The sequence below is a fragment of the Myotis myotis genome, unplaced genomic scaffold (genome assembly GCF_014108235.1).
Source record: "Myotis myotis isolate mMyoMyo1 unplaced genomic scaffold, mMyoMyo1.p scaffold_m19_p_8, whole genome shotgun sequence".
In the NCBI taxonomy this organism is placed as follows: domain Eukaryota; kingdom Metazoa; phylum Chordata; class Mammalia; order Chiroptera; family Vespertilionidae; genus Myotis; species Myotis myotis.
Window position 1 is genome coordinate 79,150,179 of NW_023416390.1, and position 15,548 is coordinate 79,165,726.

Here is a 15,548-nt window from a genome sequence, read left to right on the forward strand (position 1 = left end):
ACATGGGGCAGGGGAAAAGGGAGAGGGGCAAGAATGTTTAAACTTCTTTATTACCTTTCTTACTGAAACTGTGAGTCCATCGTGACAGCCAATTGCCACATTCTACTTCATTTAGGACACTGCTGGGCTGATTTCTCCTATTTTTTATAAAAACATAAAGGAGAAGCAAGCATTGTTTTTAAATTAGGAAGGCTTTCCAAGCAGGAAAACTGGTTTCCTCCCACTTCACACACACAGAACCTGTCTCTTGGAACCTCAGCGACTTTTGCAGGAGAAACCATTCAAAGTAGCTACTAACTGTGGGTTCCATCAGCTTCCCTGGAAGGCACAGCCATACATGGTGGGCATTGGACCCTCAGAACTCAGGTTGCCCAGGGGTCTCTCATCACACCAACATAGACGAGTTTCTGTTGTGCATATCAACAGCCAGCGTCTGTTACTGAAGTAGTGCTTAGCAAGCTCTGGATGGTATGCCCCAGCTTGCTTGTCGAGTCCCAGTGAACTAAGGATAGCCGCCCCCTTCACTCTCCAGTGATTTGAATGATTATTAATTACCTGTTCATTTACTTATTTAGTATAAAAATTAGATCAAAGTGTAACCTAAAAACTTGCCTAAAGTGAAAGTGATTCATGTTCTGTGCTGGAGTGCCTTTGTCCAGAGGCTCTTAAACTCCCACGTGGCTTAGAATTACCCTAAATTCTCTGAAACTACAGAGTCCAGGCTCCACACTTAGATACTGTGATTTGCTAGGGCCACAGTTGGCCAAGGTATTCCAGTTGTAAGCAAGCAACACAGCTCCCTTCTCCTCACCCCGTGGACTTTGATGCCAGGGACTGTGGACCTACTCCCTGAAAAGCAGTGACCTAAGGAAACATTAGTTTATTTGTCATTCTGGAGGAACTGCATAATAAAGGCTCAAAATTACAAGATGATTTGCAAACTGTGAAGTCTCATTCTGTTAATTTGTCATCGTTCAGTCAACTCCTGCTTAGTTTATTGCAGTAGCATCTTATTTTTCACACATCTCTGTTAACCTCCCTTCAACATGTCCTCCAGACTCTACCAGAGTGCTATTTCAGACCCCAAATCCTACAGTCACCACACACACATACACACACACTTGAAAACTGTCAATGGCTTCCCATCTCCCATAGGGCCAAGGCAAAATTTCTCGACCTGTGGGCTAGCCCCATCAGCCCACCCCAGCCTCATTTCCCTCCCCAGCTACACAGAGCTCAGATGTTTTAAATTGCCCTCCCTTCCTTCCACATCACAGGCATTTCCTAGTTAACTTTCATGGTGTTAACTGTGGACATTTGCTTCCTGACCTCTCTTCTGTTTCCCTCTAGTATTGATCCTTGCAGCCCCTGCAAACTCCTTTTTATATTTGACTATTTATATTTGTCTATTTTCTGTCTCCTTCTGTAAGACCTTGGGCTTTGTGAGAACAGGGTCCACCTGTGTTTTTATTCACATCTGTACGCTCAGCATCTTCCATCTGGAGCTGCTCAGTAAATATTTGTTGGATGGATTAATTGATTAATTATAAATTAAGGTGGCTTCATGAAACCTTCCATGAATCCCTGTATGTGCTGGGCTGGGAAAGTAGCCAGACGATGAACAAGACCCTTTTGGGGAAGGGCATTTTTTAAATTTTTTTCTTTTTTTTCTTTATTGATCAAGGTATTGCATATGTGTCCTTATACCCTCATTGCCTCACACCCTGTTGTCTGTGTCCATTGTTTTTGCTTATATGCATGCATACAAGTCCTTTGGTTGATCTCTCCCCCTTATCTCCACCCTCCCCTACCTTCCCTCTGAGATTTGACAGTCTGATCGATGCTTCTCTCTCTATGGATCTGCTTTTATTCATCAGTTTATGTTGTTCATTATATTCCATAAATGAGTGAGATCATGTGATATTTATTTTTCTCTGACTGGATTACTTCACCTAGCATAGTGTTCCCCAGTTCCATCCATGCTGTTGCAAATGGTAAGAATTCCTTCTTTTTTACAGCAGGGTAGTATTCCATTGTGTAGCTGTACCACAGTTTTTTAATCCACTCATCTGCTGATGGGCACTCAGGCTGTTCCCAAAAATTAACAATGGTGACTTGTGCTGCTATGAACACAGGGGTGCATATGTTCCTCTGATTGGTGTTTATGACTCTTTGGGATATATTCCTAGAAGTGGGATCACGGGGTCAAATGGGAGTTCCATTTTTAATTATTTGAGGAAACTCCATACTGTTTCCCACAGAGGCTGCACCAGTCTGCATTCCCACCAGCAGTGCACAAGGGTTCCCTTTTCTCCACATCCTTGCCAGCACTTGTCATTTGTTGATTTGTTGATGATAGCCATTCTGACAGGTGTGAGATGGTACTTCATTATCATTTTGATTTGCATCTCTTAGATGATTAGTGACTTTGAACATGTTTTCGTATGTCTCTTGGCCTTCTGTATGTCCTCTTCTGAAAAGTGTCTATTTAGGTCCTTTTCCCATTTTTTGATTGGATTGTTTATCTTCCTTTTGTTAAGTTGTATGAGTTCCCTATAAATTGTGGAGATTAAACTCTTGTCAGATGTCACATTGGCCAATATGTTCTCCCATGCAGTGGGCTTTCTTGTTGTTTTGTTGATGGTTTCTTTAGCTATGCAGAAGCTTTTTATTTTGATGTAGTCCCATTTGTTTATTTTCTCCTTCATTTCCATTGTCCTAGGATAGTGGTCGGCAAACTGCAGCTCGGCAAACCATGGCTCGCGAGCCACATCTGGCTCTTTGGCCCCTTGAGTGTGGCTCTTCCACAAAATACCGACTTCTGCGCATGGGCCATGAAGTTTCAATCTCACTGTATGTGCGCACCCGCACGTGGTATTTTGTGGAAGAGCCACACTCAAGGGGCCAAAGAGCCGCATGTGGCTCATGAGCCACGATTTGCCGACCACGGTCCTAGGAGATGTGTCAGTAAAAATATTGCTATGAGCCATATCTAATATTTGCTGCCTATGGATTCTTCTAAGATTTTTATGGTTTCCCATCTTATGTCAAGTCTTTTATCCATTTTGCATTTATTTTTGTGTATGGTGTAAGTTGGTGGTCAAGTTTCATTTTTTTACAAGTATCTGTCCAATTTCCCAACAACATTTACTGAAGAGACTATCTTGACTCCGTTGTATGCTCTTGCTTCCTTTGTCAAATATTAATGGAGCATAGTGGTTGGGTTGATTTCTGGGTTTTCTGTTCTGTTCCATTGGACTATATGTCTGTTCTTGCACCAGTACCATGCTGTTTAGAGAACCATGGCTTTGTAATATAGCTTGATATCTAGTATTGTGATCCCTCCAACTGTGTTCTTTTTTTCTCAGGATTGCTGCAGATATTCGGGATATTTTTTTTTTTATTCCATATGAGTTTTTGGAGAGTTTGTTCTATGTCTGTAAAATATTCCATTGGTATTTTAATGGGGATTGTATTGAATCTATAGATTGCTTTGGGTAGTATGGATATTTTAATGATGTTGATTCTACCAACCCATGAACTGGGTATGTTCTTCCACTTCTTTATATTTTCCTCTATCTCCTTTTTCAACATCCTATAGATTTCTGAGTCTAGATATTTTACCTTCTTTGTTAAGTTTATTCCTAAAAATTATATCTTAATTTTTTTGTTGCAATGGTAAATGGGATTGTGTTTTTAGTCCCTAATTCTGTGAGTTCATTATTGGAATATAAAACCCATCAATTTCTGTGTGTTAATTTTGTATCCTGTTACATTTTCAAATTCATTTATTAAATTAAATAGTTTGTTTGATGGAGTCTTTAGGGTTTTCTGTGTACAATATCATGTCATAAGCAAATAATGGCAGTTTTATTTCTTATTTTCCAATTTTGATGCCTTTTATTTCTCCTTCTTGTCTGATCACTATGGCTAGTACTTCCAGTACTATGTCGAACAGGAGTTGTGAAAGTGGCCATCCCTGTCTTGTTCCTGTTCTTAGGGGAAATGATTTTATTTTTTGCCCATTGAGTATGATATTGGTTGTAGGTTTATCATATAAGGCTTTTATTATGTTGAGGTATGATCACTCTATTCCCACTTGGCTGAGTTTTTATAAAGAAAGTGTGTTGAATTTGTCAAATGCTTTTTCTGCATCAATTGATATGATTATATGATTTTTGTCTCTCAATTTTTTATGTGATGTATAATGTTTATTGATTTGTGGATATTGTACCAGCCTTGCATCCCCAGAATAAATTCCACTTATGATCTTTCTAATGTAATGCTGGATTTGATTTGCTAGAATTTTTTTGAGGATTTTAGCATCTATATTCATCAGAGATATTGGCCTGTAATTCTCTTTTTTTGAAGTGTCTTTATGTGGGTTTAGAATTAGGATAATGCTGGATTCTTAGAAAGAGCTTGGAAGTGTTCCTTCCTCTTGAATTTTTTGGAATAGTCTGAGAAGGGTTTGTTTTAGTTCTTCTTTGAAAGTTTGGTAAAACTCCCCCGTGAAACTGTCCAGACCAGGGCTTTTCTTTGCTGGAAGTATTTTGATTACTACTTCAATTTCCTTCATAGTTATTGGCCTATTCATATTTTTTATTCTTCCTGATTGAATTTTGGAAGATTGTATTTTTCTAGAAATATGTCCATTTTGTCTAGGTTGTTCAGTCTGTTGTAGTAGTGTTCTTCATAGTATTTTTTCTTATAATTCTTTATATTTCTGTGGGGTTGGATGTTACTTAACCACTTTCACTTCTGATTTTGTTTATTTGGGTCCTCTTTCTTTGTTTCTTGGTGAGCCTGGCTAGAGGTTTGTCAATCTTGTTTATCCTTTCAAAGAACCAGCTCTTGGTTTCATTGATCTTTTATATTGTTTTTCTTTTTTTGCTTATTGTTTTTTGTTTTGTTTTGTTTTGTTTTTTGGTCTCTATGTCACTTATTTCTGCGCTGATCTTTATTATTTCCTTCCTTCTACTTACTCTGGGCTTTTCTTGTTTCTCTCTTTCTCATTCTTTAAGTTGTAGGGTTAGATAATTTATTACCATTTTTCTTGTTTTTTTGAGGTAGCCCTGTAGAGCTATGAACTTCTCTCTCAGTACTGCTTTCACTGTGTCCCATAGATTCTGGAATATTGTGTTTTCATTGTCATTTGTTTCCAGTATGTTTTTTATTTCTTCTTTGATCTCTTTGGTAACCCAGTCATTATTTAATGACATGCTATTTAGCCTCCAAGTGCTTGATTTTTTTTAAATTTTTTTTATTGTAATTGATTTCTAATTTTAGGCCATTGTGAACTGAGAAGATGGTTAATGTGTTTTCTATCTTCTTGAACTTGAAGAGACTTTGCCTGTGTCCCAATATGTGGTTTACCTTTAAAAATGTTCCTGTGCACTGGAGAAGAATGTACATTCCATTGCTTTCGGGTGAAATGTTCTGAAGATGTCAACTAATTCCATATGATGTAGTGAGTCATTTAGGATTGCGGTTTCTTTGTTGATTCTTTGTCTAGATGATTTATCCCGTGATGTCAATGGGGTATTAAAATCCTCTCTATGATTGCATTGCTGTTGATCTCAACCTTGATATCTTCCAGAAGTTTATGTATTTTGGTGCTCCTTTATTGGGGGTATATATGATTACCAGAGTTATATCCTCTTGTTGAATTTCTCCCTTTTGTATTATGAAGTGGCCCTCCTTATCTCTTGTTAAGGCCTTCACTTTGAGGTCTATTTTGTCAGACATAAATATTGATACCCTAGCTTTTTTATTCATTTCTGTTTGTCTGAAAAGAATTTTTTTTCATCCCTTCACTTTCAGTCTGTGTGAGTCCCTTGTTCTGAGGTGAGTCTCTTGTAGACAGCATATATATGGGCCATGTTTTCTTATCCATTCAGCCACCCTATGTCTTTTGATTGGATCATTTAATCCATTTACATTTAAAGTTATTATTAATAAGTACTTGTTTGTAGCCATATTTATTCTTTATGCCTGTGTTACTTCTTCCCTTTCTATTTCTTCTTTTTATAGTAGTACCTTTAGCATTTCTTGCATTGCTGACTTGGTGGTAATAAACACCCTTAGCCTTTTTTTGTCTATGAAGCTCCTGATTTCCCCTTCAATTTTGAATGATAAGCTTGCTGATAGGGTATTATTGGATTCAGTCCCTTGCTTTGCATCACTTTGTATACTTCATTCCATTCTCTTCTGGCCTGATGTGTTTCTGTTGAAAAAACATTTGATAGTCTGGGAAATCCCTTGTAGGTAACTTTCTGTCTCTCTCTTGCAGCCCTTAAGATTCTCTCATTGTCATTAACATTTGCCATTGTAATTATGATGTGTCTTGGTGTAGGTCTTTTTGGATTCATCTTGTTTGTGTAACTTTTTTGTTCCTCAAGTGAGGGAAGTTTTCTGTCATTATTTCTAAAAATTGAGTTTCTAATTATTGATCTCTTCTTGTCCTTCTGACACCCCTATTATACAGATGTTGCTTTGTTTCGTGTCATTCCAAAGCTCCTTTAAACTGTCCTCCTGCTTTCTAATTTTTTTCTTCTCCAATTGCTATTCTGATTTAGTGTTTTTTTTCTATCCTGTCTTCTAACTTGTTGATTTGATCCTCTGCTTTTTCTAGTCTACTGTTGAAACCTTCCATTGTGTTTTCTATTGCTGCTATATCACTCTTGATTCTTACATATGTTGGTGAATTTCTGATCTAGATGGTTTAACATCTTTATGACCATTACTCTAAATTCTTTCTCTGACATATTGCTTCCCTCCATTTCATTAGTTCCTTTTTTTTTTTTTTTGGCAATTCCTCCTTTCCTTTGGGGATTGTTTCTTTGTTTCCTCATTTTTGCTGTCTCTTTCTGGCCTTGGGCACCCTGCTTGGGGTCTGAGAAGTTGAAGCCCCTAGCAGTCCAATGGTCCTGGATTCGCCAGCCCAGAGGCTGGGTCTGCCTTGAGTTTCACACCTTTGTTGCCTGTGCTCTGAGTTTTATCTCCTTCTCCCATAGCTCTGGTCCCTCAGTTGTCTGCTTCAGATACTCGGGATCGGCCAGGGCACATACACAGTTCCTCTGGTGCAACTCACTGTGAGGGCCGAAAACCCTCTGGCATGCAATTCATTATGTGGCCACACTTGCAGCATGGTCCTGTGACCTGTAGCTGGGTCCACTGGGTTGCACTGGAAGATCTGTCCTGGGCCAGGGTGGAGCGTGTACCAGCTGATGCCTCTATCTAGGTAGGTGTGGAGGATATACCTGGACTGTGGCTCTGTACTGGGCAGGGGTACCCCTGGCTTATACTCACAGCATGGGGACTTGAAGTGCAGGATCCTAGGACACCGGTTCTGGAGTCTGGAGAGAAGGCATAGCTCAGGAGGGCCCTCTGGTATGCACTCACTGTAGATATCTGGGAACCACGGGGTGGTGCCGCACTGTTCACTGCTGGGGCATGGTACCAGATTCATGTGAGTTATGGCTGGCAAGCAGCGCCCTGCACCAGTCTGGGCGTGGTGTCCGAGGTCAGTCTGGAGATTGGTGTGTCTGTGTTCCTGGCCTCCTTTGCTCCCCTATACATGATTGCATGGGCTCTGCACTAAAGCCACCCTGGCCTGCGAGTGCCTGCTGCGGTAGCAGGGGCTCCCTATCTAGGAGAGCCCAATTTGCCAGTCACCAGGAATCCTGTGATATCTAACTCTCCCTCACTTGCCACACACACACCACACATGTTCACACACGCCTCTCTCACTTCTTTACTCTGTCATACTCTCTCCCTCCCTGCCATTCTTTTGGCCACCATGTTCCCAAGTCTCAGTTTTCTCTTTGACCAAAAGTCCCACCCTTTGCCTGGCTAGCTAGTCAAGCTACATCACTCTGCCAAAGCCTGAGTCATGCTCCAGGTCCATGGAATCTCAGCTCACAGCCCTCATTGATCACCCCTCCTTCAAACGATGTAAAATGGCTCTTGTGTTTTCTGTAATCTCAGTACTCATACTTAATCTATTTTATCTTGAATTATTTCCAGTTGTGTCTAGACACCTTAGATGTGTGTGTGTGTGTGTGTGTGTGTGTGTGTGTGTGTGTTTGCATTCAGTAGATTCTCATTATTTGTAGATTCTGTATTTGTGAATTCATCTACCCCTAAATTTATTTTCACTCCCCAAAATCAACATTTGCCTGATGAAATTTTTATATACCTCATCATTTATCTTTTAAAAAATAAGTTAAATATTTTTGAAACCTCCAAAGCACCTTCATGAGCAGTTTGAAAACCTGTTCTTGTTTTCCTCTTAGGCTAGTATTCTTTTCTAAGTAGATCGTATAAGTGCCTAGAGGTTAAGGAACATATCTCTTTTGCTTCTGTATTTGCAAATGATCTAGTTTAGTGCTGAATATAAAGGAGTTGCCGATCATTCATAATTCCTTTAGCCCATGGTTGTCAGCCAGCTGTATTTAGACAAGGATTTCTGCAGCATTGTGGTGAAAATCAGTGTAATGAAGTTTGGAAGCATCAGGGTCCGGATGTACCTACAAAATGGATGACATTTTTTTTCTATATCATATTCTCTTGACATTTCTTTCTTCCCTTGAAAACAAGAGCCAGTGGTGAGGCTCAAATTAACACTTCTCAGCTTCCAAAAAGCTGCCAGTGACAAGGTTGAGTGAGATGCTTCCAGAAGGGAAGTAAGACAAGATAACCACATTTTCTGTCTGCCTCAAGGCTGTATTACGTATCCTGAAGTGCTAGGAAGGGGACGAAGGGGTCCTTAAGAGCTGTGTCATTACTGAGCCAAAGGAACTCATTGGTTTCCACATAGAATTCTGAATTCTAAGAATTCACTATCATATCGATTTTTCTCAAATATTTCCCTTAGGTTAATTAAATGGCTTTATGTCCAATGAATTTAATGATTCTTTTTTAGGAGCTCAGCTGTTCAGAAATCAAGGGATGAAGATTGATTGATTTATGCCCAGTTTAAAGCACAGCTGACTTCCGTGGTGCAGATAGAAATGGATTAACCGCAGGGCTCCAAGGCTTGGTTGGCTGGTCCACTTCTCCGGCAGGGCAGAGGATGTGCGTATTCAGAGGTGGTGATCCGATGGCTTGGACCTTCCAGGATTCATTAAAAAATGTTTACTTGATTACTAATATAAGCACCACTCAGAATTTCTTTAGAAGAAGAAATCTTTACCTCAGCCCCAGAAAGAATGCAAAAGCAATAGGGAGATTCCATAATGGCCATCCGTAGACTCGTGCTTATTTGTCAGCGGGGATTATTGCCAACAAGAATTTTCTGTTGCTTCAGGAAACGCTGTCAGAAGATGAAAGAAAACACAAAGAAGCTTTGGAAGATCTTCACATGGCAGTCGATGAAGACTCGAGGAGCGAAAGCAGCAGTGCGGACGAGGGCAAAGAAAAGACCAAACTGCTATTGGAAAGACTGAAAGCTCTAGAGGTAAGAAATGAGACCATTTTTACACATTTAAAAAAAAATAGTGTTCTGCTTCTTTTATTGGCACTGGTTTTGAATGAGTATAAACATTCCCTTCTCAATTCTCAGTTCCCTAGACTAATAGGATCCAGTCTCGCCCATTGTGATTTCTCTGTCAGTGATTAGCTATCATGGTCTGCAGTGCTCAGACTCCTGGCCTAGTGACTGTGATTGGATTACCTTACAAAGAGTGCACCAGACAATGATTCACTTTAAATTCCTTTCAGCCCTTACACTAGATCAGGTCCCCTAAAATTGAAGGAAGAGGCTGTTCAATATTTCACTTCGTTTACCCAATACCTAATATAATGAATGAATGAATGAATGAATTGATAAATATATCCAATACTATGTAAGGATGATTGTAAAAAAAATATTTTTTTAAGCAGAACCATTATTTTCCCCCCAAAACATGCAGAAGTTCATTGTGTAAAACATGAAAGTAGAGGTGAAGCTTAGCTAAAGGTTGCTTGAGGGAGGTTTTTGGACGATGACAATCCTTCAATATATGTTTGAAAATGCAGGGCTGTTACTTAATGGCATTTGACTTCACTTCAAGTGTTAATTCCTGAATGTGTATGGCTTTCCTCAAAGAACATTCCAGTTATCAGTTCTTGGTAGGGACTATACAGCTGAAAGGTTCAGTAAAGATGCCTTTTTCTATAAGTGGGCTCATCTTCTTTTAATGAGTTTTCTGTTAACATGTAGAACTGCGGTATACTTACTTTTAAGCAATGACTATGGGTAGCCCATCTCTTCTTAAACCAGGTACAAGGGGCCTTCAGAATCTCTAAAATTTAGTTCTCCCATTGGGTCTGCAGAATTCTGAAAACTTGAGGAGGGTGAAGAAATAAGATTGGAGACGTCTTGTTTTCTATGGTTGGTTTCAGAAATCTTGTCTTGAATCCACCAGGTGGTCTATAGTGGGCATACTACTCTTTTTGCTCTAATTTCCTCAGCAATGGTAAAGCAAAATTGTTAAGATTATGGACTTTCAAACGAGATTCCCAGGGTTTGGTTTGAATCCCAGTTGTACTACTTTCTAGTTTTGAAACCTTGGGCAAATGAATTAGGCTCTCTGGTGCCTCTGTTTCTTCAACCGTAAAAATGGGGCTAATAGAAACTTACCTTACAGGGAAATAATGAGGATGCAATGACTTAATATTTATACAGCTGTGCCTGGCACATGGCTCTTCTGTCCACCTACTTCAAGTTTCCTGCCATTCTTTAACTCATTTTTTCCTATTTATCTGATACAATGATCAATTAAAGAACTATGAGTGAAAAACTTCAGCCACCGCACACCTGAAGGTAGGTAGGTCAAGCAAATGGTGTCACACAGGGCAGAAGAGAGGGCAGTTCAGGGAACTTCAGCAGCTCCCCTTGGGCGAACGGCCAGGAATCACCCCTTTCTTCCCAAAGGTTCTCCTACTTTTTTTATTTTTAAGATAGTCGCTGTGAACAGTGGGAAAACCTTCTCAAGGGACACTGAGGTTCTATCTGAGAGTTGTTGGAAACTCAGAGCTTTGTCTTCAGGATGACTTCACTGGATTGAACAATGGGGATGGTTGGAGATTAAAAGTTCTTCCTTCCCTAGAACCACCTACTTAAATACTTAAGTTTTGCTTATGATTACAGTAAAAAAAAACAACACACTTCCAGTCTACCTATTTGCCACTGAAAAAACTTTGTGAACAATATTTTGTTTAATCAAATCAAGAGCTATTTAAAGAATTATCTCTGGCGATGCATATTTCTTAAGCCCGTACTGAGGAAAATGGAAGCAGTATGTATTTTTTTGTACTTTCATAGAGATCTTTATACTTCAGGCAACAACGTTTACATCCAGCATTAGTTGGATGTAATGGATGATATTTCTAAGTGCCATTAAGCCCCACAATTTTAATTCACAAATCTATTTTATTTTCTAAGTTAATTTCATCCAGGTAGAGTGTTACTGCTTGTTTTCTAAAATGTACTCAATCTTAAGTGTACTCTCTCCTTGCTCCCAAATATCTTACTGTTGTCTATTTGAACATCTAGTAAAAGGAGATTTTCATTAAATATATGTAATATATGTATATACACACCTATATAATCACACACATATATATGTCTTATCCAATTTTTATATGAATTGCATGTTACTTTACTTCTATTTTTTAAAAATTAACTGTATGTGCTTCTGTATAATCATTTGCATAAGTTATCAATTATTGTGTGAAAATAGAGGATTCGTTCTGAGAGACCACACTCAGGGCCAAACACAGAGACCCACACAGATTTTTACACTTCAACAAAGTGCTACTCTGGAAGATTGCAGGGGCATTAAATAGAATTCTTCAAAATTACTTGGGCAAATGATGCTGTTGTACAGCAAGATTTTAGACAACCAAAAAAATACTTGTCATTGGCGTGTTTTTGAAACAACCATATATGTATACTCTGACCTCTTGGCCTCTGGTGTTACAGGAGGCAGAGGAATGGTCTTACGAGTGATGGAGAGCAACCCACCGTAATTCCTGCTCCCCAAATGGGTCCCAAGAAGGTGTGGAAAAGCAGAGGAGATGCTGAGTTGACTTCTAATACTACCATATTCTTGATTAATATTAGGAAAATATTTTAAAACAACCAAGGTTGAGGAGCCTCTGACTTTGAGAATTAAGTAAATTTATCCAAGTAAAATATCCCCCACTGAGGAAAGTGTAGTGCCACCTGTACTCCAGAATGTTCCTTCTTGTGGGCCTTTCTGGGGCTGAATTCCTACTTGCACTCAACTTTAAATCCTTTCTTCCTCCCAGCCTCATGTAAAATAAAGCCCTCTTTACTCGATTTTTTCCCAAATGCAATCCCACAAAGGATATGTGGTCATGGAAGAATATTCCAAAGGCTAAAGGCTTTGAACTTGGTCTTTAGATGGCTCTGTTTTCTCTAAGTCCTTTAGGGCAGGGCATTTCACGCTTGCCCTTCTCAATCCCCAACCTCCTACTGTAGAGCATGGCCAGCTCTTTCCCACTTGCTCTCTCTCTCAGCCAAGTTCACCGTCATTTACTGTGCAGAGATTTTTGGGTTTCTGTATTCCACTTACGGTGTCATTCCATTCCACTTATAGAGCTCAACAAGGTATTGGCTAAAGAAGACATTTACCTTCCAGAAAGAACTCCAGGGCCAGCAGCCAAAATAATATTAATACACACACATGCACACATATTTTCTTTCTCTTATTAGCAGTTGTTTTCTCTACTCAATGTCTTAGTTTCAGTAATTTCCAGTTGTTCATGAAGTAGAGGAGGCCACTTACCCTCACCTCCCAGCAATGACTTCCCCAGGGACGGAATTATGTTCGCTTAGGATCCTGATGTCTGGTGGAGAAACCAGTTGGTGTATTTATATTTCTGCCATAAGGGACCCAGTGGGCAATATGAATGCTACCTGAACTCATTTTCTATAATTTTTTAAGCATTCGGTATTTTTTTTTTCTTATTTAGAGTGTCCGGCTGCTATTTCAGAGACTGCTTACTCAGAATAAAGCTCATCATTTTTAACATGCTGCAGGCCCCATCTATCAAAGGACCACTCCTCCCTTGGACCTCACCCCACAAGGGGTCTTTCAGATTTTTACCTCCATGATGGAGTGACTTGACCTTGTGTCTCCCCAGCTCTCTATTCCTGGGCTTGGGCCTCAGGCCCAGGTTTGCTCACGGCATGTTCCTTTAAATATAAGACTTGCTTGTCTCCAGGTCCCTTTCCTAAATCTCTCTCAGCCCTTTCTCCCTACTCATTGACCGGCTTCCTATCTGACTAGAAATCAAGATGAAATCCCCTTACCTCACTCTCAACTCCCATGGAATCTCTGCTTCATAGACTCTGGCCAAGGGGGAGAAGAGGCCTGAGACCACCTCGGATTTCTCAGGCTCCAGGTAGATGCTGATGTCATGGATACAGCCTCAGGTCAAAAGAACTTGGCTTCTTATAGGGAAAAACTTACTTTGTGCAGAAAAATATGGTCATTAGATGTGCTAAAGGAAATAGCTTTTTCTACTCAGTTTCACCTTCCCATGAAAGTATGACAATTAAAATGCTAAGTGTAAGCATTTTGGTTAATCAGTAATTACTGTTTAAAATGAGGTAGCTGAAAATAGTAATTCTCAAAGCTGGCTGCACGTCACAATGACATGATGAGTTCCTAGTTGATAGGTATTTATTTAATACCTTCTATGGGCTAAACACTGTTAGGCATTAGTATTAGAACTCCAACCCCAGTGTGTAGAGTCAGCATACATATTTAATAAAATAATAAATAATAAAACAAAGAAATAAATAGACAATTAAGTGCCTCTGAGTGAGAAAAATTAGCTGATATAATTATAAGAGAGTGGGGATGGAAACAAGAGAGGTATTTAACTCCAATGGCCTCTGATACTGGGCCAGTTGAGTACAATCTATATACTAGTATATAAAAGGCTAAGCAACTGTCCAACCAGCCAACCGGCTGGTAGGTATGATGCACACTGACCACCAGGGGGCAGACGCTCAATGCAGGAGCTGCTGAGCTGCAGTGACTTGGCAGTGGCGGTTCTCAGGTGACGCAACCTGGAACCAGAGAGGAGGGAGCTTGAGTCCTTGCGGGGCCACACAATTCCACCTTCGGCCGTGGGTTATGTTGTTGCTGGGGCACTATTGCCCCGAATCTGGTTTACTGCACACTTGCGTTTGTGTTCCACACCCTGTATGACAGCAACTTTGCAGAGTGCCCTCTCGCACTCTGGGACCTCTCAGGGTATGTTGGAGAGCCAGTTTTGGCCCAGTCCCTGCAGGCCAAGCTGAGGGATCCCACCTGCTGGAGAGACCCCACTCACTCCATAGACGCCCTTAGAGCCGTGGCACTGACCCAGGTGCAGCCGGCTGGGGAGGGACCACAGGAGGTTGGCTCCCAGGCATGTCTGGCCCGTCCTGCCCAGTCCCATCCTGCTAGTCACCTTCTATTTAATTTCCTTTCAATGTGCATGAATCTGTGCACCAGGCCACTAGTATAAATCATAAAAAGAAGAGAGCTGAGTGAAAATCTGGAGAAAGGACAAGAAGAAACTGCAAGTGTAAAATTCCAGAGACGGTGAAAGCTTGGAAAATTAGAGAAACAGAAATATGAACTTTGTCTTGGGACATATGGTATAAGATTAGAAAATGGAAAGATGAGTTGAGAGAGGTAGATGGGGCCAGACCCTGTAAAGCCTCACAGGCCCCAGTCAAAGACTGTGGATGTAATTATCAATGTAAAGGGAAGCCATTAGGGAAGTTACATGATCTAATTTGTGCTTTAGAAAGATAATTCTTGCTGCTTATTGAGCTAGCAGCAAGATAGAAGTAGAGGCCAGAACACCAGGTAGGAGGTAGTTTTCGATTCCAAATGAAAGCTATTAGTAGACTGGTCTAGGGTGGGCACTTAGGACTAACAGGTGGGTGAACAACCCTGTGGGTGAGGTACATATGATTATTATCATACCCATTTTAAAGATTAGGAAATTGAGCCTAATTTGGGTAACTTGCTCAAGGTCACATAGTAAGTAATAGAATCAGAATTTGAACCCCAGTTGTATGGTTAAGCTATGCTCTGCTGATGAGAAATGGTCAAGTAAGAATACATTTTAGAAGTGAGACCTGGAATTACTGATGCATTGGATGTGGAATATAAGAAAAAGTGAGAAATGATGGGTGACTTCTAATTTTTTGGTCTTAGCAATAGTGTGGAGTTGTACCACATTTCTGAAGGAGGGTAGGCTTAGAAGAGAGGTGACTTGCAGAAAGGAATCCTATATAATAAAAGGTTAGTATGCGAATTGTTCCCTCAACCGGGAGTTCGACCAGGAGTTTGACCAGGGAGCAGGGCTGGCCGGCCAACTACCACAGCCCCATCCTGCAGCTGGCCCTGCCTCTGATTGGCCCCCCAATCAGGTGCGAGGCAGCCAAGAAGGGAGAAGGGAAGGAGTGGAAGCAAAGGGTAGGGGGTCATGAGGGAGGGAGGAGAGAAGGGGAGAGGAGACAAGAGAAGATT

The 15,548-nt window shown here is 40.4% G+C and overlaps 1 protein-coding gene across 6 annotated transcripts in view; it reads left to right on the forward strand.

The window, feature by feature from the left end:
• Nucleotides 1–15,548, forward strand: part of NCKAP5 (NCK associated protein 5) — a 955,167-nt gene that overhangs the window by 643,879 nt on the left and 295,740 nt on the right. For all 6 annotated transcript variants that reach the window (XM_036319679.1, XM_036319677.1, XM_036319676.1 and 3 more), the window contains one exon: nucleotides 9,311–9,460. In XM_036319679.1, the coding sequence (XP_036175572.1) occupies nucleotides 9,311–9,460 (150 nt within the window). The remainder of the gene's footprint in view (nucleotides 1–9,310; nucleotides 9,461–15,548) is intronic.